Source organism: Lissotriton vulgaris, chromosome 10 (assembly GCF_964263255.1).
Source record: "Lissotriton vulgaris chromosome 10, aLisVul1.2, whole genome shotgun sequence".
Classification (NCBI taxonomy): domain Eukaryota; kingdom Metazoa; phylum Chordata; class Amphibia; order Caudata; family Salamandridae; genus Lissotriton; species Lissotriton vulgaris.
Window position 1 is genome coordinate 970,278,709 of NC_141698.1, and position 25,990 is coordinate 970,304,698.

General features: G+C 49.4%; 1 protein-coding gene across 2 annotated transcripts in view; it reads right to left on the reverse strand.

Annotated features, from left to right (window-relative positions):
* Positions 1 to 25,298, reverse strand: part of ANKMY2 (ankyrin repeat and MYND domain containing 2) — a 125,804-nt gene extending 100,506 nt beyond the window's left edge. For both annotated transcript variants that reach the window (XM_086941970.1, XM_086941969.1), the window contains exon 1: positions 25,033 to 25,298. In XM_086941970.1, coding sequence (XP_086798096.1) covers positions 25,033 to 25,096 — 64 coding nt within the window. In that variant the 5' untranslated portion in view covers positions 25,097 to 25,298. The remainder of the gene's footprint in view (positions 1 to 25,032) is intronic.
* Between the last annotated feature and the right edge of the window lie 692 nt (positions 25,299 to 25,990).

Below are 25,990 nucleotides of genomic sequence, written 5' to 3' on the forward strand. Positions count from 1 at the left end.
AATATCCAACCCTTCTCAGACAAAAACAGCATTTGGGTTAATTTTGACCATCATCTTATTGAGAGAAGAGATCAATTATAATTTGCTGGAAGAAAATGTGCAGGCTCCTCTGGAACAGTGTTTCTTAACCTGTGGTCCTGGGACCCCTGGGGGTCAACAAAGCCTTCTCAGGGGGTCCACTGCTACTTACAAAATGAAATATTATTAACAGATTGAGAATTTGTATATAAAGAAATTAGCAAAATATAAAATTAGAAATTTCAAAATATCCTGTAAAAGCAAAGGAATTTAAAATTGGAGGCTACATTAAATTAAAGACCTGATTTAGATCATAGCGGAGTGGTTACTCTGTCACAAGGGTGACGGATATCCCAACCGCCGATAGATCCCATAGGATATAACGAAATTCTTGCGGGACCAGTACAAATACATCAAACAGAATGTAGTAAAGATGGTTATTGGCCTCAACTGAATTGAGAAAAGCTCAAAAATTCCCATTAAAAATAACATTTTGATTTTTTATAGATTTGTGAATTAAATAAAATATTTAATCATTTGTGTATTTGTTTCATGAATGCTTGTTTCTTTTTTTTCTTCATATTGTTAGTAAATTATCAAAGATGCTAAGCAAGGGTAAGAAGCCTTAAGGTGGTGTCTTCTACGCTTGCAAGATGGGTGAAAGAAGTGATGTGTAAAGCAGGTGTGGGTGTCAGAATGTTTGGAGTTCACTCAGTGAGAGGAGCTGCTGCATCTAAGGCTTTCATGATGGGGGTTCTTCGCAAGACATTTTGCGGTTTGTTGATCGGTCTAATGATGGGACTTTTACGACATTTTATATTAAACCAGTTGAGAATATGGCAAGTTGTGTGTTGGAACAGCTTTCCATAATGTAGCTCTGGGTCTTGCCATAAGTGTAGATTTTATACAGCCTGGTGGAAAGAAAATCTGAATTTTATGTAAAGACCCGGAGGCCAATATTATGCAGTAAATCCTTTATTGCTACCACTCAGCAGCATCTTACAAGCTTCTAGAATATAGATCTTTAGAACATTCCAAACACAATAAAAAGCTCCAGCAACCAGTCCACTTCCTTCTTTTATTGCTGCAACTCACTCAGATAAGTACTTAATGCTGCTCGTCCTGTTATACCTTTGGATTGTACTTGAAAGTGATTTACTGTTTTGGAGCACAGTGTGTTTGAGAGTGAAGCACATGGTGCGATTTCTTTTGAATTGCTGGCAATGCGTGCCCTCCAATTATTGCTGTATCGCAGCTGTTCTTGGGTTTTTAATCTCTTTGTCAACTTCTTCGTTTGGGAAATTGACCTCTTCCTCTCTAGGGGTGATAATAATTTTGGTTTCAGCATTTTTATACTTTGCTTACCTAGCCGAGCGCCGCAAGCCCAAAGCATTTAAATGTACGGTCAGGACTCGCGAGTCTTGTTGCTTGGCGATGGCCTACGCCCTAGGCCATCTGTTTTCCTCTGGTTGCTCCGGCAGAAGCACAAGAAGTGTGGAAGAGCGCGTAGCAAAGTGCACTTTGTGACGCACTGATGGTGAGTCCGCGAGGGCGGTCTTGAAAGACTAGACCACTGCTCGCTGTTGCCGCTATAACTCAACAAGTATTTTGGCATTAGGTAAGCCCCTCAGGAACTGATTCGGTCAGAGTGCTCGCTCGCAATCTAACAGAGCCAGTTCATTTTTAGAAGAGACGACGCAGAAAGCTTTCAAGGAGACTAGCGTAGGAGTTCTCTAAGGGAAATAATTAGAGTTTATTTTCTATAACGAGTCAAGTATTAAAAGGTGATTCTTTTGAATCTTTAGGAATAGCTTCGAGTAGGGGTGTGTTTTGATAACGACTTTAGGATAGAGAGAAAGAGGTTTATGGTTAATACATACCTTTGCAAGATTACAAAAGATCGCATTTGAGGAGAAGATTAATAAAGTGATTGAAAGATTACTACTGAGGTTTCAATGTGGATGAAGAACATTTGTGTTCTGTTAATGAGCCAAACGGGGCCCAAACGTCTGCAAAGAAAGTTTCTTGCAGGAGGAAACATGTCAACCAGCGATGGTCTGGCTAAGAAAAGGAAATCTACTATGGTAGAACATGTTTGCAGTGATGATAGGCAACTGGGCGATGTCCAGGGCTTCGAGGAAGTGTAGATTTTATACAGCCTGGAGGGAAGATAATCTGGATTTTATTTAAGACACAGAGGCTAATATTTTCCCTCCTGTTAATCCAACCTTGGATAATTCTTGTTTTTGTTCAACTCATAGTTCAAGGGCAAGCTTAATGGCGGTCAAGGACTAAAGTCACAGTGATGTGGAGGTTTCAATAACAAAAGACTTTTCTTTGGACTAGGTTTGAAAACCGAGAAGGTTCTAGAACAGTGACTGTCTAAAAGAGAGTTTTATGAAGTCAGTTGCAGTCACACACACACAAAAAAAAAGAAGACGGTTGGGGGGGGGGGGGGGTTCTGTGGTTTTATTACTTTGGAATTCTAAGTTCTTTAATAAGCTGCTGGAGTAGTGTTGTTAAAAGATGTTGCATAACATTAGCTTCTGTATTTTAACGAGGAGGAGCTACGCGGGCATCCAAGATGGTCGCGTGAGCAGAGAGCTCCCGAGACCCGCGCCGCCCTTCTTTATCTATCCTTCACTTATCCTGATCATTTCGACGGGCTTTTGAAGCGCTATCCTTACTGATGCCGACGATCCTTTTATGGTCGCGATCGGACACTGGGGACCGTTTTTCTGGCATCTTCAACTTTTTGGCCTGCCCACGGGCACGACCGGGGACTCGGCTACCTATTGTGGCCGACCTGTAATTCAACAACAGCGGCTGCCTGGCATTTGGCCCACCGGAGGTGTACTGCTTTCACTTTCAGTTTCCAGCCTCATTGTTCTTGTCTCCTCCTACCTCGCCTTCGCCTGCTGCCCTCACGGTCCACACTTTCCATCTTAGGACTGGCGAGGAGGCCACGATACTCCTATTTCACCTCTACGCCGGAGTTTCTGGATTTTTCCTCCGTATCTCTGCCTCTCCTGGCTACTCGGCCAACATCGAATGCGACATGGCAACAAAAGCGGAGGCTGAAAAACGCAGGAAGGCTGCAACCCGGGGGGGCTCGATCCAGTCCAATATGATCGAACGCTACACCCAGCCGAGAGGCTCCCCCGGTGTTACAAGCGTGGGTGCTGAAGGACCTCAAACGGACATGCCGTCTTCTACGGAAGTATCGCTCCAAGATCTGTTGGCTGCCATCTCTGGACTTGAGGCCGATATGAGTCAGCAATTCGAAGCCGTAGTGTCCAAGATAGACACTGTGGCTGTGGATGTAACTCTTATTCGGGCCGATTTAGCCAAAACAAATGAGCGGGTGAAGGCTCTAGATCTTAAGGCGTCGAGTCTGGTGACGGACATGGCGGAGGCGCAGTCTGAGATTGGGAATCTGCGCGCCTCGCACGATCTGCTGCTCAAGCGGATGGAGGACTATGACAACAGGGCCAGGCGGAACAACATACGCCTGGTCGGAGTGCCGGAATGTGATGGTGCTGCTTCGATCGACTTGTTGGTCGAGGAACTTATTGTCGCTAAACTTGCTCCGGCAGGACTCAGTGAGTTCTTTGCCGTGGAGCGCGCCTATCGTTTTCCAGGAGGACAAGTGAAACCAGGAAGCCCACCGAGGCCTATCATTGCAAGACTGTTTCACTACCGAGACAGGGACGCTATCCTCCAGGCCGCCCGTAAACACGGCCCGTTGAAATACGATAACAATTCTGTCTCCATCTATCCTGATTTCACACCCCAAGTGCAGCGACAACGATCAGGGTTCCTTGGAGTGAAGCGTCGCTTAAGGGATCGGGGGCTGAAATACGCCATGTTGTTTCCGGCCCGACTGCGGATTGAATATCGAGAACGTGCCTACTTTTTTGATCAGCCTGACCGTGCAGCTGACTGGTTGGACTCGTTGCCGGCAGATGACTCTGGGAGCGGAGGCCCTGGTGGTGCGGAAGGTGGTGCAGCGGCTCAGGAGTAACATTGGGCCCCGGAGGTCCTGATTGCGACTACATATTGAACTGAGTAAACTAACTTTGTGTTCTATAGTATTGCCCGTGGCGGTGCGGGAACGGGTGATTTCTCCCTTCCTCCTCGGGGGGTTCTTTGTGTAGATAAGATGGGGCGACAGGCACACTGCAGTTGGGGGTGGCTTTTTAGTCAGCAGGGGTGCAGGGAGGGGGGTGTTGCAACGGGTTTCTGTTTGGGGGTTGGTTCCTGGGGATTGGGTTGTGTTTCGTTTAGTTTGTTATGTCTCTGTTTTCATGGTATTTCACAGTTTGCTATCATTCCGAATCATGGGTTGTGGAGGGGGAGGGGGGTGGAATGTTTTTGTTGCAATGGGGGGGGGGTGAAATGCGGGTTCTTTCTTGGAACGTAAACGGATTGGGTGATAGGATCAAGCGGGGCATTGTACTGCAATTCCTTAGGCGCCATACCCCTGATGTTGTGTTCCTTCAGGAGACCCACTTAATTGGAAATGCTTGCAAAGCCCTCGACCGCCGGGGATATCGCTTGGTTGCACATGCTGGTTTCACTTCTGGGTCCCGGGGCGTGGGTATTATGGTAAAGTCCTCCCTTGCTCTTGCTATTGACGATGTTATCCTCGATGACCGTGGGCGGTATGCTGCTGTTTCTGGGAGGTGGGAGGGTAAACAGATCGTATTTGTTGTTGTCTATATTCCCCCGGGACTCCAGGCTACCACCTATGCCGATCTTGGCAGGACTCTCCTTGGGCTTCCGGATGGATTGTTAATCCTGGGCGGGGACTTCAACTCTGTTATGTCCGGTGAATGTGATCGACTTCCCCCTAGGGTGCTGTTGCCATCCCAGATGTGGCTTAGTGAGATGGCTGATACTTTTGGCTTAGTAGATGTCTGGCGCTCACTGCATCCCACACTCCAGCACTACACTTTTCACTCCGGTGCGCATGGCAGCCTCTCCCGTATCGATTATTTTTTCATGTTAGCTTCCACTCTGTCCACTGTTCGGGAGGTACGGCGCCTTCCCCGGGGTATCTCCGACCATTCCCCCTTGCAGATTAGGATTTCTGTGGGTGGTCCACTTGGCAACAGGGTTCCCCCGATTCCTCCCTGGCATTTCCGAAACCCCCGGCTCCGCTCTGACTTGGTTAAGGCGATTGATTGCTACTTCAATGAGAATGTGGGCTCAGTCACCTCCCCCACTGTTCTTTGGGAGGCCTTCAAGACGGTTATTAGGGCTCTGCCCTATCACTCATTGCTGCAGAGCGTAGGGCGAAGAGGTAGGCTGTTCTGGCTCTCGAAACTGAGATCATTGCGCTTGAAAGTGAGTTGGGTGGGAATGACACGCCTGCACTGTTGCACACTCTGGAATTGAAGCAAGCTGACTATAGAGCTTGTGTCACGGATGCTGCTAAACTGATGCGAGCGAATCAACTTGGCCGATTGTATGATGTGGGTGATAAGGCCAGCAAGCTCCTGGCGTGGCTGGATAAGGCTGAGCGAGCGAGTCGTGTTGTGCCTGTCATTGTTCGCGAGTCTGGTGAGAGTGTCTCTGATCCTGCGGAAATTGTTGACTGCTTTGTGGACCACTTCCGGAAGGTTTACACGCGTGTTAGTGATCGTGATGAGGCAGATTCCAGGTTCCTGTTGCGAGACATTGCCCTGCCCACTGTTTCGGATGAGGATGGCCTTGCCCTGGAGGCCCCTCTTACCGTTGATGAGATTGCCCTCGCTATCCGAACCCTGCGCTCGGGAAAGGCGATGGGACCTAATGGACTGCCCATTGAACTCTACAAACTTCGTCCGGACAAGATGGCCGCCCACCTGCGCCACATGTTTCTCGAGGCGGTTGAGGCTGGAAGCCTCCCCCTCGAGCAGCGCCTTGCTACCATAGTGGTCATTTATAAGGATGGCAAGCCTCGTGATCGCTGTGCCTCGTACCGCCCCATCTCTCTCCTTAATGCGGAACCTAAAATCCTTGCCAAGGTGCTGGCCAATCGTTTGCTCAAGGTGATTTGCGACCTGATCCACCCGGATCAATCCGGTTTCATCCCCCACAGGAATACTGCCCTCAATTTGCGTAGGCTCCACGGTGTTCTCGCGAGAGCTCCAATTCTCGCCGAACCGGCTGTGGTCGCTTCCTTAGACGCCACAATGGCCTTCGACACTATCGAATGGCCCTACCTCTGGGCTACCCTCGTTAAATTTGGTTTTGGCCCTAATTTCATCGCATGGGTCAAACTCCTTTACGAACGGCCATTGGCTCAGGTCGCGGTCAATGGTAGATGCTCTGACCCCTTTCCCTTAGGCCGTGGCACGCGCCAGGGCTGTCCGCTCTCCCCACTTCTATTCGCATTGGCGCTCGAGCCCCTTGCCGCATGGCTTCGGTGGGAACCCTCTATTAAAGGTATTAGATGGTCTCCAGACCTCGAGGATCGTGTCTCCTTGTACGCGGATGATATCCTCCTTTATCTCACCTCCCCTCAAAAGTCGCTTAACGTTCTCTTCGACGTTCTCACGTCCTTTGGTAAGAACTCGGGACTTGTCATCAACTGGACTAAGTCCTGTGTCTACGTTATAGCTGGGAGTCTGCCGCCTCTACCCCGCAGGTTTCCCATCCTGGTAGCTGCCGACGGCTTTAAGTATCTGGGGATATATATATCCATGACCTCCTCGGTCCGCTACGAGCGAAACTTGTATGCTCCGCTCCGAAGACTTAAGCAAGACGTTCGACGGTGGCGTGAATTGCCCTTATCCCCATTGGGCCGAGCGGCACTCTTTAAAATGATGTCGCTCCCCCGATTCCTTTACGCCCTACAGAACTTTTTCGACCCTGTCCCTGCTCGCTACTTCCGTGAAGTTGAGAGTCTACAGCGACAACTGATTTGGGATGGCCGTGCCCGCATTGCCCTGTCCAAGCTCACCCTCTCATGGTATGATGGTGGTATTGCGCTGCCAGACATTAGACGGTACTACTGGGCCTCGCACCTGAGCGCTATCAACCATGCGACGTACGCTCCGGAGCCCGCTCCCGCTTTTGCCTTGGATAAGCTATTGTTACCCGGTGGCAATTTTAATAGGGCTCTTTATTCCAAGGCACCCTTTCGACTCCTTACGGGCCCGACGAAATGTGCAGTCCGGGCATGGAGGGACGCCACCATGGCCACGGGCTGGGGTGGTAGGCTGACACGTATGACGCCACTATACGATTCGGACCGGTTGGGCAACCTATGGAAGACGAAGGGATTTGAGAAGTGGGACATGATTGGGATTAGCACGGTGGAGGATCTATGGGCACGGGGCGCGGTTAAATCCTTTGAGTTGTTGAAACTGGAGTACCGGCTCGACGATAGAGAGCACTTCCGATATATGCAGGTGAGACATGCCTTGTCCTCCGTCTTTCCATCTGGCACCGATATCCCACAGTCCTCCCCTTTGGAGGATCGTGTTCTAGACGGCCACGTCCCCGATAGTACTATCTCCCTGATATATAAAAAGCTTGTCAACAACAGGGCTGACCAACTTGAGAAGCTCCGGGCTACCTGGACGGCTGACGGACTCGAATTAGACGACGAGGACTGGCAGTCAGCTGTGTCCTCCCCTAAGGAGGTGGCTATTCCGGCTCGGCTTCGCTTTGTCCAGTTGAAGATCCTCCACCGTGTGTATTTGACTGGAATGCGTCTGGTGCGAATGGGTTTGGTTTCGGATGGACGGTGCAGGCGTGGGTGTGGGATGGATGGAACCTTTCTTCATGTGCTTTGGGAATGCCCGATGATTGTGGCCTATTGGTCCAGGGTGCATGATGTCATGAGTCGTGTCACTGGGATCCCACTCCTTCCCGAAGCTAGACGTTGTCTGTTAAACGTGTGGGAACCGTCTGATTGCAACGCTGCCCAGACACTTTGGGTTACCCTGGGCAACATGGTCGCAAAGAGAGACATTGCGCAGCTCTGGGGCTCCCCTAGATTACCATCGCTCAGTGCCTGGAAAGAGAATATGGACTGGTCCATGTTTCGGGAGAAAACTGTGTATGAGGCGCGGGGGCGTCCAAAGAAATGGTCCAGAGTCTGGGCTCAGTGGAATACGTATCGGAGATATCTGCTCTCCCCCGCTAGACTATGAGGTTCCTCTCCCCTCCTCTCCATGATTTGCGTTCCTCCTCCAATTTCACTACATGCTTTGTTTTCCTCTCGTGCTCGCCCCCCTTCTTGCCATATGTACTTCTTTACTGATCAATTTCTCCCCCCCCCCTCCAGCGACCCTTGCCACTATGATACCATGTGTTTGTGTGTTGTTGTTCTTTCGACAAAAACATAAAATTAAACCTTTCCTATCCTATTTGTATGGTGATATGTTTTTCCCGATAATGTGGACTCTAAAGATCGCTTTAGCAGCGTACTGTCTCCTAATTTACTCTTCGTTCCTCTGGTTTATGTCATAGCGGCCGGCCCTGCGGGGTTGTAGGCAGACGCTGTGTATTGTGCATTCATTAATAAAGGTTTTAAAAAAAAAAAAAAAAAAAAAAAAAAAAAATGTATTTTAACTGAGTTTTATATAGCGCAAACTTGCCCCGAAGGTATCAGAGTGCTTTACACGGGCACCAGTTGCGTTACATGAGGACACATGTACTTAATTTTTGTTAGGCACAGGGAGATTAGGTGATCTGCCCAGAATCACATAATGTTGCCGTCCCTGCAGAGACTCCAACTTGATTCCCCAGCTCCGAGGTCGACCGCCCCAGCCGTTAGACCAACTCCTCTCCTCTTTAATAAAATCCAGAATTTCATCCCACCAGGCTGTGAAAAATCTACATCATCCTTATGTATTAAAACTTAATCTTTAGATTACAGTTTTCAAAATATTATCTTTACACCAATAACAATATTTACCGGTTATGTGCATTAAAAATAAAAATGATTTATGTGTGGTCCGGATACTCATGAATACTGGAAGGCGCCCTTAAAAGTTCTGTTAAAATATTATGGAATGTTTAATTTAATAAATAAATGTAGTGAACCCATATTAACACCACATTAATTCTGCAGCATGTTATCTATTTTCTTTTCTTTTATTCAAGTGCCATATACTTGCAATAAAAACATTTTTTACGACTGCACTAGCTTGCTAAGGCTAGACCTACTGGCTTTCCTAATACTTGTTCTAAACGTAAATGAAGGATTAATCCTTGTTTTACTGTATAAGATGGCACCGTACAAGGATTCACATGTATCCCACCATATAGGGTACCATGACAGTCTGACCTAGCTATTAAGTACAGAAAGGGATTAGCGACTAACAGTTGCCAGTGCAACTGAATCAAACCCACGGGACGCTAAATACAAAAGAAAATATCCACCAAGGCTAATTTGCAGTGATCGCTACCTGCAGTATGGACCAGAGATGTGACACGCCTACTGAAAAAGGAACTAAACCACACACATGATGTGAGCATCCACACAGGGCCGGAGCTAGGCATGGGCAGCTGCCCAGGGAACCGCGCCTGTTCGCAGCCATGGGGACTCACACCTTAAAAAGACTCAAGAGTTTTGAGGCCCAGGGGGCCCCCTAAGAATTTAACTTTTTTCCTATCAATCTCCCCTGCTGGCCCCTCTCTCTGGTCCTAATGGCTGCATCTGCATGTTGATGACAGCAATCAGACATGTAATTTAAGTGCCCTTGCCTGTGAAGTGGCCTTGCTCCTGTATGAACGAAAAGCAGAATATCCTGCCGGGGCACAGCAAAGGATAGAGTGGCGATGGAGGCCCATCACACCCTAAACTGCTCACCAAGGACAAGTGCAAAGGGAGCAGAGAGGCGAATAAAAGGGGCAAGACAAACAGAATAAAGTGTGTGGGTGGGTAGCAGATAGGTGTGAGTACCGCAGCCAGACAAGAGGTGCATGCAAAGTAGCAGAATGAGCATGTAAAAGTTGATGGAGGAGGGTTTAAAGTGTGCTGGGTCGCTGGAGTCTTAGACCCGGTAGTAAATTAAAATGGACATTGAAAAAAGGGCCCTATATTCATGTCCTTTACTTTGACTGCAAAACATATAGATCAAGTGTCTGCACAATGAATGAAAGTTCTGAAAAACAGGTGATGAGACGGGCCCGCTCTCCATTTTTGCCCTCACCCTCGGAGTAAAAAACACAAATCTTAACTTTGCAGCCGTGCCAGCCCTCACTGCCTTTAATGTAACTTCAACGAGACTCGTTATAGTTCTTTCAGTATCATCATTTCAGAACTGAAGCATTTTCAACATTCTATACAAGGAAGCTGTAGATGTTGCTTAGTCATCTTATGCAACTAATGACTACTGGCAAAGCCAATAGTCCTGGCTTGTTGTAGGTATAATGTTACTTGTTATTATATTTATATGGAGGCAATTAATGAAGCAGCAAAATACCAGTCGGGCAGCACGGTGTGCTATGCATAGATTTATAAAACTTACATGTTTTTAAGCCATTCCCTTATTTACATCAACAGTGTCTGTGTGTGCGAGCAGTGTCTGTGTGCGAGCAGTGTCTGTGTGCGTGAGAAGTGCCTGTGTGTGTGCGAGCAGTGTCTGTGTGCGTGAGAAGTGCCTGTGTGTGTGTGAGAAGTGCCTGTGTGTGAGCAATGTATGTGTTTGTGAGCAGTGCCTGCGTGTGCCAACAGTGCCTGCGTGTGCCAACAGTGCCTGCGTGTGCCAACAGTGCCTGCGTGTGCCAACAGTGCCTGCGTGTGCCAACAGTGCCTGCGTGTGCCAACAGTGCCTGCGTGTGCCAACAGTGCCTGCGTGTGCCAACAGTGCCTGCGTGTGCGAGCAGTGCCTGCGTGTGCGAGCAGTGTCTGCGTGTGCGAGCAGTGTCTGTGTGTGCGAGCAGTGTCTGTGTGTGCGAGCAGTGTCTGTGTGTGCGAGCAGTGTCTGTGTGTGCGAGCAGTGTCTGTGTGTGCGAGCAGTGTCTGTGTGTGCGAGCAGTGTCTGTGTGTGCGAGCAGTGTCTGTGTGTGCGAACAGTGCCTGTGTGTGCGAACAGTGCCTGTGTGTGCAAGAAGTGCCTGTGTGTGTATGTAGTGCCTGTGTGTGTGAGAAGTGCCTGTGTGTGTGTCAACAGTGCCTATGTGTGCGCGCAGTGCCGGTGTGTGTGAGCAGACTGTGTGTGAGTGTACTGCCTGTGTGTGTGAACAGTGCCTATGTGTGCGCGCAGCCTGTGAGTGTGAGCAGCCTGTGTGGGTATGTAGTGCAGTGCCTGTGTGTGCGAACAGTGCCTGTGTGTGCGAACAGTGCCTGTGTGTGCGAACAGTGCCTGTGTGTGCGAACAGTGCCTGTGTGTGCGAACAGTGCCTGTGTGTGTGAACAGTGCCTATGTGTGCGCGCAGCCTGTGTGTGTGTGAGCAGCCTGTGTGTGTGTGAGCAGCCTGTGTGTGTGTGAGCAGCCTGTGTGTGTGTGAGCAGCCTGTGTGTGTATGTAGTGCCTGTGTGTGCGAGCAGTGCCTGTGTGTGCGAGCAGTGCCTGTGTGTGCGAGCAGTGCCTGTGTGTGCGAGCAGTGCCTGTGTGTGCGAGCAGTGCCTGTGTGTGCGAGCAGTGCCTGTGTGTGCGAGCAGTGCCTGTGTGTGCGAGCAGTGCCTGTGTGTGCGAGCAGTGTCTGTGTGTGCGAGCAGTGTCTGTGTGTGCGAGCAGTGTCTGTGTGTGCGAGCAGTGTCTGTGTGTGCGAGCAGTGTCTGTGTGTGTGAACAGTGCCTATGTGTGCGCGCAGCCTGTGTGTGTGTGAGCAGCCTGTGTGTGTGTGAGCAGCCTGTGTGTGTGTGAGCAGCCTGTGTGTGTGTGAGCAGCCTGTGTGTGTGTATGTAGTGCCTGTGTGTGCGAGCAGTGTCTGTTGTGCGAACAGTGCCTGTGTGTGCGAACAGTGCCTGTGTGTGCGAACAGTGCCTGTGTGTGCGAACAGTGCCTGTGTGTGTGAACAGTGCCTATGTGTGCGCGCAGCCTGTGTGTGTGTGAGCAGCCTGTGTGAGAGCAGCCTGTGTGTGTGTGAGCAGCCTGTGTGTGTGTATGTAGTGTCTGTGTGTGCGAGCAGTGTCTGTGTGTGCGAACAGTGTCAGTGTGTGTGAACAGTGCCTATGTGTGCGCGCAGCCTGTGTGTGTGCGCGCAGCCTGTGTGTGTGAGCAGCCTGTGTGTGTGAGCAGCCTGTGTGTGTGAGCAGCCTGTGTGTGTGTGAGCAGCCTGTGTGTGTGTGAGCAGCCTGTGTGTCTGTATGTAGTGCCTGTGTGTGCGAGCAGTGTCTGTTGTGCGAACAGTGCCTGTGTGTGCGAACAGTGCCTGTGTGTGCGAACAGTGCCTGTGTGTGCGAACAGTGCCTGTGTGTGTGAACAGTGCCTATGTGTGCGAACAGTGCCTGTGTGTGTGTGAGCAGCCTGTGTGTGTGTGAGCAGCCTGTGTGTGTGTGAGCAGCCTGTGTGTGTGTATGTAGTGCCTGTGTGTGCGAACAGTGCCTGTGTGTGCGAACAGTGCCTGTGTGTGCGAACAGTGCCTGTGTGTGCGAACAGTGTGTGTGCGAACAGTGCCTGTGTGTGCGAACAGTGCCTGTGTGTGCGAACAGTGCCTGTGTGTGCGAACAGTGCCTGTGTGTGCGAACAGTGCCTGTGTGTGCGAACAGTGTCAGTGTGTGTGAACAGTGCCTATGTGTGCGCGCAGCCTGTGTGTGTGCGCGCAGCCTGTGTGTGTGTGAGCAGCCTGTGTGTGTGTGAGCAGCCTGTGTGTGTGTAGTGCCTGTGTGTGCGAGCAGTGCCTGTGTGTGCGAACAGTGCCTGTGTGTGCGAACAGTGCCTGTGTGTGTGCGAACAGTGCCTGTGTGTGTGCGAACAGTGCCTGTGTGTGTGTGAGCAGCCTGTGTGTGTGTGCGAGCAGTGTCTGTTGTGCGAACAGTGCCTGTGTGTGCGAACAGTGCCTGTGTGTGCGAACAGTGCCTGTGTGTGCGAACAGTGCCTGTGTGTGCGAACAGTGCCTGTGTGTGCGAACAGTGCCTGTGTGTGCGAACAGTGCCTGTGTGTGTGTGCGAGCAGGGTCTGTGTGTGCGAGCAGGGTCTGTGTGTGCGAGCAGGGTCTGTGTGTGCGAGCAGGGTCTGTGTGTGCGAGCAGTGTCTGTGTGCGAGCAGTGTGTGTGTGCGAGCAGTGTGTGTGTGCGAGCAGTGTCTGTGTCTGCGAGCAGTGTCTGTGTCTGCGAGCAGTGTCTGTGTCTGCGAGCAGTGTCTGTGTCTGCGAGCAGTGTCTGTGTCTGCGAGCAGTGTCTGTGTCTGCGAGCAGTGTCTGTGTCTGCGAGCAGTGTCTGTGTCTGCGAGCAGTGTCTGTGTCTGCGAGCAGTGTCTGTGTGCGCGAGCAGTGTCTGTGTGCGCGAGCAGTGTCTGTGTGCGCGAGCAGTGTCTGTGTGCGCGAGCAGTGTCTGTGTGCGCGAGCAGTGTCTGTGTGCGCGAGCAGTGTCTGTGTGCGCGAGCAGTGTCTGTGTGCGCGAGCAGTGTCTGTGTGCGCGAGCAGTGTCTGTGTGCGCGAGCAGTGTCTGTGTGCGCGAGCAGTGTCTGTGTGCGCGAGCAGTGTCTGTGTGTGAACAGTGCCTGTTTGTGTGATCAGTGCCTGTGTGTGTGATCAGTACCTGTGTGTGATCAGTGCACCTGTGTGTGCGCAGTGCCGGTGTGTGTATGTAGTGCCTGTGTGTGTGTGTGAACGGTGCCTATGTGTGCGCGCAGTGCCGGGGTGTGTGAGCAGCCTGTGTTTGAATGTACTGCCTGTGTGTGTGAACAGTGCCTATGTGTGCACGCAGTGCCGGTGTGTGTGAGCAGCCTGTGTGTGTATGTAGTGCCTGTGTGTGCGAACAGAGTCTGTGTGTGTGAACAGAGTCTGTGTGTGCGAGAAGTGCCTGTGTGTGCGAGAAGTGCCTGTGTGTGCGAGAAGTGCCTGTGTGTGCGAGAAGTGCCTGTGTGTGAGCAGTGTCCGTGTGTGTCAACAGTGTCTGTGTGTGTGAGCAGTGCCTGTGTATCCCTGCACCTAAAATCAACCTACTTGTCATGAGTCCCAAGGTTAGACACACAAGCACAACTGTTGCAACTCGGCTGCTCGGATCCTCCATGCAGAAACACATTCCTGCTCTCGGAGGTTTTGTTTTGTTGCTGAACAAGACATGAGCCCCTTTGATGAGATGAGGAGATTACGGCAAAATGTGGGACTGTTCGTAAGCCAGTGAAAAGAATTCCGTTTCGTACCTGGACGTTACTGTCTCCAATACAAACGCACTTACATACTTTGTGGGGTAATGAAGACTGTGTGTCTCATTGTTGGCGCATGACCAAGCCAGCTCTTCAAAGGCCAACACTTACTCATGAAAGGATGCAGACGAACGCGCGCCCACCAAACTCACTGCAGACTGGTGAACGCGCCCCGAACATCTGGGTTCAATTACCGCGGCACCCGGACCGCTCGTAATTGACAATTTATTGCACTCCCCTGCGTGTAACCGCACAGAATATGCAGGAAGTTGAAAAACTGAAATCCATATGGCCTATTGCGTGAAGGCTACTAGAAACACAGCACTGCGAGGACCAATTAGCATGCAGATGGCAAAATAAACTATGGAAAAATCTTGCGCAGTGAGGAATTTTTACTTCACTATTCTGAGCACCGTAACAAGACGGCTCGGAGCTCCGCCCCACTTCTGACGAAGTGGTGACGTAGGCCGAGCCCTAAAAACACATACTGCATGTCTTTACTGGTTGAAAACTGCCCTAGTTTGCAAAGATAGGACACTTCTTTAGCTAACTAACTCACTAATGGGGGCCCCTTTTATTTTAGTACACTGCCTACTTTCTGTCCCAGTCTGATGCTGCACGTTAGGCCGGGCCCCTGGAATTATCAGATTGTGCGGTGGTGGCGATTTCTGCATAGTTATGCATAAATCACATAATCCATCATCTGCTGCATAATCTACAGATTTTAACATCAAAACTGCTTTCCATCTCAAACGGTTCAAAAGTTACAAAAAATACAGCGACACGTCTTGCCGCATGTGGGAAGGCCCTTTGAAAAGCTGGATTAGTCAACTTTCTGTTCCCACTGCTAAATGTGGATGTTAAATTGGTACTACTGGGTGCAACCAATGCCCAAATCATTTTACCAAGTTTAAAAATGGCAAACAAAATAAGTAATTCTGTTTCAAAATGTGCCACACTATGCCGTATAATTTGCCTTTTCTTGTTGCATAATGTACTCACCCCGTCACACGATTTAGCCCTCTACTGCAGCATAATTGCAGCGGTCCTGATGTTAGGGTAATCCAGGGCAGTGATTTTGTTCCTGTTTATATTTCCCCTGCTTTACTTAATCTTGCATTCCCAAAGAGTGCTATTTTCAGCATGTTTGTTTCTGTTAAGGTTAGGTCTGTTAAGGTTGTTTCTGGAAAGGTTAGGTCGATCTCATGGACCACAGCGCTGTGACCGTCCTGACTCCGCCAGTAGCGGTCGCTCCCCTCGCTCCCTGGCTCCTGCTGATATCGTAGCGCTTCATTCACAACTTTGACTGGACTGGTGCTGGTATCGTAGCGCTTCATTTGTAGCATTGACTGGTGCTTTAATTTGTACAGCGCTCCGTCCTGACCATCTGAAATTGCCGCATTGCCTTATCAGAGCATAACGCTATTGTGTTTGCATATTGCAGCGCTTGTGTACCAGCGTAGCGCTTTTACAGGCTCGCATTGTGTTCCTCTGTTCTACCTGTGCCTGATTGTGCCTGCGCCTCTACCCACCCCAACCTCGTCCGGTTCCCTTTCGTTACTGCTGCCATCTTGTTGTTGTTGTGCCTTCCAGCCCGCCCCTCCACCCCGCTCCCGCCTCCCAGCTGACCCTCCCTCCCACAGGAAAGGTTAGGTCGATCTCATTGACCACAGCGGTGTGACCGTCCTGACTCCGTCAGTAGCGGTCGCTCCCCTCGCTCCTGCTGATATCGTAGAGCTTCATTCACAACTTTGACTGGACTGGTGCTGGTATCGTAGAGCTTCATTTGTAGCATTGACTGGTGCTTTAATTTGTACAGCGCTCCGTCCTGACCATCTGTAATTGCCGCATTGCCTTATCCCCGGGAGCTTGTTTCCTTCCCAGTGTAAGAATTGGCTTTTGTAGTTTGGTTTGCCCTGTTCCCATCATGCACTGGGACAGGAACAGACTAATTTGCATACAGCCAGGTTCTGAAACTGGGATGGTGCAGTGAGCTAAAAAACGGTGTTGGATCTAGCCCTGATCTCTTGACTGGGTGAGAGCTTTCTGCTTAATTCAGAGACTCTGTCCCTCACCACCCCTTGTTGTAAATATTTTTGTCCACCCTAAGCGTGGAAGGGTATTCTCAGATGTGAGACCCTTGCTCATTGCACCATCAGGATTCAAGCAAACCGGGCCGAAGACGGCTGTAATGCCAGAAACCGGTCCCCGGGAGCTTGTTTCCTTCCCAGTGTAAGAATTGGCTTTTGTAGTTTGGTTTGCCCTGTTCCCATCATGCACTGGGACAGGAACAGACTAATTTGCATACAGCCAGGTTCTGAAACTGGGATGGTGCAGTGAGCTAAAAAACGGTGTTGGATCTAGCCCTGATCTCTTGACTGGGTGAGAGCTTTCTGCTTAATTCAGAGACTCTGTCCCTCACCACCCCTTGTTGTAAATATTTTTGTCCACCCTAAGCGTGGAAGGGTATTCTCAGATGTGAGACCCTTGCTCATTGCACCATCAGGATTCAAGCAAACCGGGCCGAAGACGGCTGTAATGCCAGAAACCGGTCCCCGGGAGCTTGTTTCCTTCCCAGTGTAAGAATTGGCTTTTGTAGTTTGGTTTGCCCTGTTCCCATCATGCACTGGGACAGGAACAGACTAATTTGCATACAGCCAGGTTCTGAAACTGGGATGGTGCAGTGAGCTAAAAAACGGTGTTGGATCTAGCCCTGATCTCTTGACTGGGTGAGAGCTTTCTGCTTAATTCAGAGACTCTGTCCCTCACCACCCCTTGTTGTAAATAGCATTGCCTTATCAGAGCATAACGCTATTGTGTTTGCATATTGCAGCGCTTGTGTACCAGCGTAGCGCTTTTACATGCTCACATTGTGTTCCTCTGTTACCTGTGCCTGATTGTGCCTGCGCCTCTACCCACCCCAACCTCGCCCGGTTCCCTTTCGTTATTGCTGCCATCTTGTTGTTGTTGTGCCTTCCAGCCCGCCCCTCCACCCCGCTACCGCCTCCCAGCTGACCCTCCCTCGCCCCTCCCCCTCCACTATCCACTTATGTCAAATGCATTTACGCGCAGCGGTCGCGCCAAAGGTGCGCCAAAGGTAAGCCCGTCTACACCCGTCCGCGCCGGGACCGCGCCCAGTGCCAGACCCCCTGGTCCTCGCAATACCCCATCCACTCACTTAACGTATGACGCCGCAACTCTCCTTGCCCTTAACCCCGGACGCACCCCACAATGCTGCGTAGCTACCCCAGGACGCTCCCATGGACCATTCGTCTGCCTCTCCTGCAAGTTCGCCTGCATCAGGACCCACACCAAATCCTCCTCCTCCAAACACAACTCCAACTCTAACCACCTGAAGTGCATCCTGCTGAACACCCGCTCGGTCCACAAACAAGCCACTGAACTCTGGGACCTACTCGACACAACATCGCCGGACGTCGCCTTCCTTACAGAAACTTGGATGAACGCCTCATCTGCGCCCGACATCGCCATAGCCATCCCGGACGCTTACAAGATCATCCGAAAAGACCGCTCCAACCAAACAGGAGTAGGAATCGCCATCGCCCAGAAGAACACCATCCGAATCACGACCAGCTTCGACGATAACCTCGCGACCGCCGAACACCTGCACTTCCAGATCCACACCGACCCCAGGACCACACTTAGAGGCACCCTCATCTACAGACCACCAGGAACCCGCACACCATTCAACGAAGACATCACTGACTTCATCAGCCCACATGCCCTCACCTCCGAAAACTACATTCTACTGGGAGACCTCAACTTCCACCTGGAAAAGAATAACGACAGCAACACCACCACCCTTCTGGACAACCTGGCCAATCTCGGACTCAAACAACTTGTTGACAATCCCACCCACTTAGCCGGGGACACACTCGACCCTATCTTCACCTCCAGCAAACACATCTCCTTCGATCACACCATAGCTCTCCATTGGACGGACCACAGCTGCGTTCACTTAAGCTACAAAAAGACCACGACCTACATCCCACCACAACCTATTCCTCGAAGAAACTGGAACAAAATCACCACCGACCAACTCTTCACATCGCTTAACCATAACCCCCCCCCCCCCGCCATATCATCGGAACCAAACTGCCACCAAACTCGCAAAATGGATCACCCACAGCGCTGACGAATTAGCACCCTTGAAAAACCACCAGATCAAACAAGGTAGCAAAAAGGCCCCCTGGTTCAACAATGACATTAAGAAATCCAAGAAGCTATGTCGTACCCTCGAGAAAACCTGGAGAAAAAACCCAACTACTAACAACCTGACCACCTTCAAGTACGCCACCCGCAAACACCACCAATTGATACGATCCACAAAGAAATCAGCATTCAAGGACCGACTCGACAACAACGACCACAACAGCAAGGAACTATTCAACATCGTCAAAGAACTTACCAACCCCACCACCAACGACATCACTCCCTCCCAAGACCTCTGCGACTCCCTAACCTCATTCTTCCACAACAAAATCGCCGACATTCATAACAGCTTTGAAAACCTGTCCGATGAACAATCCACTTCACCCACCTTCGAACCAAAACAGCACTCTCACAACCTTGGCGCCTGGAACCCAATCACTACTGAAGACACCATCCGCCTGATGAACTCCATCCACTCAGGCTCACCAACCGACCCATGTCCCCACCACATCTTCAACAAAGCAGACTCCATCATCGCACCACATCTCCGCGATGTCATCAACTGCTCCTTCAACTCTGCTACCTTCCCAGAAAGCTGGAAACATGCCGAACTCAGCGCCCTTCTGAAGAAACCCACAGCGGACCCCTCTGAACTTAAGAACTACGGCCCCATCTCACTCCTCCCCTTCCCGGCCAAAGTCATCGAGAAAGCCGTCAATAGTCAGCTCGCCGCCTTCCTTGAATCCAACAATTCACTCGACCCCTCACAATCCGGCTTCCGAGCCAAACAGCACCGAAACCGCCCTTATCGCTGCTACAGAAGACATCAGAACGCTACTGGACAAAGGAGAAACAGTTGCCCTCATCCTACTTGACCTCTCCGCCGCCTTCGACAGTCTGTCATAACACCCTCATACAACGCCTCAGCAACGTCGGAATACAAGGAAAAGCGTTGGACTGGATCGTCTTGTTCCTCGCCGGCAGAACTCAGAGAGTCCGCCTCCCCCATTCAAATCAGAGGCCACCGAAGTCATCTGCGGCGTACCACAAGGATCATCACTCAGTCCCACCCTCTTCAACGTGTACATGAGTCCCCTCGCACCCATTGCGCGACAACACAACCTCAACATCATCTCCTACGCAGAGGACACCCAGCTAATCCTCTCCCTCACCAAAGACCCTAACACAGCCAAAACCAATCTACACTAAGGAATGAAAGAAGTAGCCGAATAGATGAAGAACAGCCGCTTGAAACTGAACTCGGACAAAACAGAAGTCCTCATCTTAGGATCTTCCTCCTCTGCATGGGACGACTCATGGTGGCCACCGGCTTTGGGCACAGCACCCATACCTACAGATCACGCACGTAACCTGGGCTTCATCCTAGACTCCTCCCTCTCGATGACCAGACAAGTCAACGCCGTCTCATCATCATGCTTCAACATCCTACGCATGCTTAAAAAAAATCATCCGCTGGATCCCCACCGAAACAAGAAAGACAGTCACCCACGCACTAGTCACTAGCCGACTAGATTATGGAAACACCCTTTACGCCGGAACCACAGCCAAACTACAGAAAAAACTCCAACGCATCCAAAACGCCTCAGCCAGAATCATACAGGACATCCCCCGTCAAGCTCACATTTCCGGTCACCTGAAAGATCTCCACTGGCTTCCCGTCAACAAGAGAATTACGTTCCGTCTCCTCACCCAGGCACACAAGGCCCTCTACCATCTTGGACCCGAATGCCTCAACAAACGACTGTCCTACAAACCCTCCCGCCAACTACGTTCATCCAATCAAGCCCTCGCCGCAATTCCGCGCATCAATAGATCCACCATGGGAGGAAGATCCTTCTCCTACTTAGCGGCCAAAACCTGGAATTCTCTCCCCACTCACCTCCGCCTTACATAGAACCACCTCTTTTTCAGAAAGCAGCTAAAAACCTGGCTATTCGATAAGTAATGCTCCCACCCTCTCTCCAGTGCCTTGAGACCCTCTGGGTGAGTAGCGCGCTATACAAATTTATGAACTTGAACTTGTATTTCATTTCCCCTCATATTACTCTAGGATGCTGCTCCCTTTGTACTGAGTCGCCTTAAGGTGTTTAGAACAGGCTACATTTGAGCACTTTGGAGTTGAGGCTGCAAGCAGTGCAAATTTCATACTGTGCCAGTCTGTGGGTCAAAAAGGTTTTCAGATGACATGATCATTCAAAATTTGGCCTCTCTGCAGAGCACAAAGAGCAATGGCCTGCATTCTAGTTGTGATTCTATGCAAATGTGTGTAAAGGAGCTATTTATTGGTCAAAACAACAATGTGAAAGTAAAATAATTTATTGTTGCTACTCATTTAGCTTAAACAGCTTACAACCATTGACAAAACCAACAGTCCTAGTAGCTTTTAGGTGTATGCCAAATGTGTCATATTTCTGGTTTCTTGCTGATATCTTGCACTTTTGATACCCAAACATGATTTCCCTCAGGACAATGAGGTCTCTGACTAAGAAAATGTTTGTATGTGCATGTTAGGAGTTGATTTCTGAATGAAGACAAATTCATTTAAACCTTATAGTGACAAATCAAGGGTTCTCATTTTTAAAGGATCTCATACCATATGGTGTTTTCTTTGGTGGTTAGTGGAAGTAAGTCAATCGCCTACACGGGCAGAGTCAGAAAAAAAATCTTGATTTCATTTTCCAGCATCTTCTCTTGTTTTCAGACTATAATAACCATCTTTCATCCACTTGCCTTTACTACATCTATAAGCAACAGAAAATCATTCAATCTCTGCCCTCTCACTAACATGAGGCTTTTGTACAGTCAATTATCTTCTCACTAGATTAAGCAAAGGCCCTTTTTAAGGTCACGCATGCGCTGATAGGAAAGAGACCTTTAGCAATCTGCACAGCTTTCCCGGCAAAAACGTGCGTGCGTTGCATTGCTTCCAATGGCAACGCGTGCACGTCTGGCGATTCACTTGCGGGAGCGAGCAGCTGGCGCCATACGTTATGAATTATTGCGCCTTGCTGCTCGCTCCCGCAAGGGAATCGGCAGGCCCCCTCTCCGTGCTGCCACGCGAGGCACGCACGTGTGCTGGTTTTCTTTTCTTGCTGCTCTTCCTTGTTTTAGCGTGCTAGGGGCAGATTTATCATCCTAATCCAACCCTGTTGGTAGTATAAATGAAGTTATGCAGTAGTTTGAAGTGGAAGGACGTTGCTGCTGTGCACTTGGGGTTCTATTGTTTCTCGCCCATGAACGAGAGTCTAATTGGGAAGGCGGTGAGGGGAGCGCGTGCCGCGCAGATACAATGGAGAATGAATAGCTGCGCGCTTCTGTCCTGTTCCTCTCTGCCATCTCTGCCCGAGGGCTCGCAGCCAGCGCAGCCAAGGTGGTGTTTATCGGTATTCAGTCCACAAGCCTCAGTCACTCAAGGGAAGGCTGCTGCCCAAGGGACGTATCATTTTGTTCCCACCGCAGACGGCAGACACGCTAGCAGTTATCAGCACGGGGTTACCAGGCAGCTTTCTATGCACCGGTCAGGGGGGAGGATCAATGGTGCTTTTAAATGTGGAGCTTCCAGGGACCAAGGCTCTCGTGCACAGCACTGCGCATAGCAAACATTCTCTTGTGCAGCCGTCTGGGGCACAGGCTCAGGGTAACAGGTGTGTGTACCAGCGGCCCCCCCTTTGAGGCACACCTGCCCGGGGCAAAGACTCAAGGTTTACACTGTGTGTGGCGGGATCTTTCACGTGCACCATCCAGGAACCAATGCACAGGTGGGTTTGCATGTACAGGCTGATTTGTGTGCGCCTGCCCAGGGCTTATGGACGGCACTGCGTGTACCAGGTTCCTTCATGTACATCGACTGGCAACACATTGTGTGCTGGGTTCTTTCAGATGCATCTATGTGGTGACACTGTGTGTACATGGCTCCTTCATGGCATCAGCCTGTATGAGGCTTAGAGGTGACACTGAATGTGCTGGGCTCCTTCATGGCATTTGCCTGTCCAAGGCTCAGTGATGGACCTGCGTGTATGGGTCTCCTCTCCACACAGGACTCTGACCTCAGTACTGCCTCAGTACACAAACAGGGCAGAGGAACAATGGATGCAGGTGCTGACAGCAATGGATCTGTGCGGGGTCTTCAGTAAACGTGCACGTGCACACTGGGCGACAGTGCACGCAGACAGGACACCCCATTCCCCCAGCCGCCAGCCCCCTGCGGCATTGGTGAAGATGTGTGTCTCCAGTGAGCACTGGGCAGTGCTTTGAAAGTTGTAGATGGCTGCACCCGCCAGCTAGGGCGTAGCTTCCGTTGGTGAGACAGGTGCGGTGACCTAGGAAAAGGCCCAAAGAAACAATCAATTGCAGAGTATGTGGGAACACCAAAGAAGACATCCTGCATCTGATATGCACTTGTAAAGGTCTGGACATAGAGCGCAGACTCGATCTTAAACAGCATTTCAATCAGCTGGGTATAAGAACACGTCGTCAGGCGATAATAGCTTGCTTTGATGGAAAGAACATTCAACTAGCAAGCCATGTCGTCAAATTTTTGGGGGAGGCAGAAAAGAAACAAGAGCGACAGAGGGCCGAAATAGGATGAGGCTCACTTAAGAAGCAAATCCCAAATGGTCACTGAAAAGTGATCAACCACACGATACGGGCAACAGACTGTCTCCTGATGTGCCTCTAACACACAATAAAACAGTAGGGCTCCCAAAAAGAACTAACAGACTCTATAGAAAAAAAATTACGCATTTTTTACGCTTGTAACATTCATCACAGTTTGGTTCCTATCGAGGAGCCATACAAGCTACTCACTCTCCTTTTTAACTCAACGTTCAGCCCGAAAGAAGCATAAATCTTTTTGTACTATCTACTATTTTTATATGAAGTTATTCTTATTTCTCTTTTATAACAATTGTATTTAACTAAAGTTTTCTTTTTAAATGCCAATATTTGCAATGGTTTTAATTAACTGTGTAATAAAGATGTACTTACTTACTTACTTACCTGGACCTAGAGGCCTGTGAAGGGCCCACTGAGCCCCGATTAGTGCTGTATTGCATAGTTTAACCGGCGGTCAGTGGGCCCATTTTCTTCCTTGCACAAGGGCACAGGAAGACTGGCTACGCCACTCCCCCCCAGGCCCCGTCTGTGGCAGGGAGCTAACGACAGCTCTCACTGGCATAGGCAGCACTGCCTGGCACTAGAGACTTAGACTAAATAGCAGCATTTTAATGAGTAATGCCCTTATTTTTCACAGGACCGCAGCACTCTGAGGTTCGCATTCAATACTGCTGTTCAAACTGGCAGGAAAGAGGCACAAAATCACCCGCAAGCAGAGACATTCACACAGACACAAATAAAACATGGCCAGTCTAACACCAAGCACTTAGTCAGACAGAAACTAATTCCCAGAGACAGGCTCAATCAAACTCACACGATTTACACTCACTCAGACAACCACACTCAGACTCACAGACATAGTAAACAAGCATTGGCATAGCCAATAGGTCTCGCCTATGGGACCTTATAAGGGCTTAGTTATCTAACACAATATCTATGGTGCAACAACAACTGTTGCATGGCTAAACACTTATAAGGTCCCAAAGGCGAAACCTATTGCCTATGCCAATGCTGGTCTTGGGCTTCCTGCCTTCTTGCATTCAGTAACCTTCAAATCATTCAGAACCGTGGTAGGCTCCTCTTCTGAGATGGCTGCATTGCTATGTCATGCTGTCTGCTAGGTTTTTGGTCCAAACCCCTCTATCTGCAAGGCACTATCCATAGGTCGTTGTGCACTGCTTAAAAAAAGGATCTATCTTTCTACAGCACTCCTTACGTTCAGTCCAGAAACCCATTCTCTATGCCAACCAAACTGTGCCATCCTAAAATTTAGATGGCCCTGATTGGAGGCAGATCCTTCTCCTTTCTAGTTGTGCAGGACTGTAACGATCACTCTATTCAGCTATGGTGTAATTCCAGTCTTTGGGAGATACACTCAAAACTGTCTTTTCTCCACATTAGTAAAGTTTGCAACTCTCTTTTGGACATCAGACCGGTTAGCATATCATTTTCATTCATCGCATTCAATAGAACAATAACCACGTTTAATTAATTTAAACTACATTTAACCTTCTTAATAGCAATTTAATATCTATGTATGTATTTGATTAGGATCATTAATGCTATTTTAACTATGTTACTGATAGCCAAACTAGGTAAGTAGCTTCTTGCAAAGCAGCTTCATCAATGCCATACAATTAGTGGCCAATTGATATTACTTCCTATGAAGTCACTTCCTGTGAGGTTAAATCTTATGCAAATTGTAGGGGCCTTGCATGTTCCTATTCTGCCCGAGGCCCCACATATCCTAGGACCGGCCCTGCATCCACATTTGTCTAGCCCATGGAAGAGAGAGACGTTTACAGTTTTAGTGACCACTAAATACCACGACTATAATCCTTCCTAATGCAACCCCGACCTCTGTGCAATCCAGACTTGGGTCTCAACCCACACACATACCTGGTCGGAGAGAAGCGCAGCTCATAACTGGTAAGAAAAAATGCCCTACCTTTGGAAACGGCAGTTATTAATTCCTTCTCTGACTCCGTCAGGTCCCGTTTTTTAGAAGCCATTGCCGTCCTCTACAGAAGAGCACCCAGCAACCCCACCAGGCTATATTACAGAAGAACAAACAACAAATATCGAAAGGACACCCAGTGCGACAGACTCAAGCACGCTCCGAAAACAACACACACAAATCAGAGCCAGCACAGACAGACAGCTGACATCTCCGGGGTGCTCACGCCGTGCACGACGGACCGCTCCATTACTAAATGAACTCGGGGGGGATGGAGGGGAGCTTTTTCATAAAGAATTCGAACAGTTTTCTCAATGTAAAACAACACATATAATTATAAATATTATGCGAGTTTTCCCTCTCTTTACTCGCTGAGTTGCCACACAATATCTAGCCCAATGCATTCGATTCGGAGCCACATTTTCCTCGCAACCTAAGTAGTATGATCCATTCGATCGTGCTATGGCGTGGGAGAGTTGAATATGTGTTCTACGCCCCATTAGAGTTCTGCGTACGTATGGGCTCATCCTAGAATGACAATGGCCTATGGGAGAGTATGCACACCGGAGAAAATAGCGTTTTTTTAACTTGTCGCTCTAACAAGGTACACCGCAGAACTTATAGCGTTATAGCCGTATGAATCAAATAGATTTTTATTTGTGCAGTGCAAATGTGCGAAATAGAACGACTATTTATGTAGGTTCCTAATATGCCTCACATTTTTGAGAACTAAATACTGGAGACATATTACAACGACATTGAAGGTTTCTATTTCCTTTACAAGATGGCCGCAGCGCTGTTGTCCTTTTTCGCACCTGCGAAAGTGACGACGGCCGAGTTTTTCCATCCTTCCACTGTAAACTATTTTTTTCAGTATTTGCTTTTTCGAGGCAACCAGTAAGCATCTTCGATTCCTATTAAACTAAGCACTCAGGCCAATATCTACCCA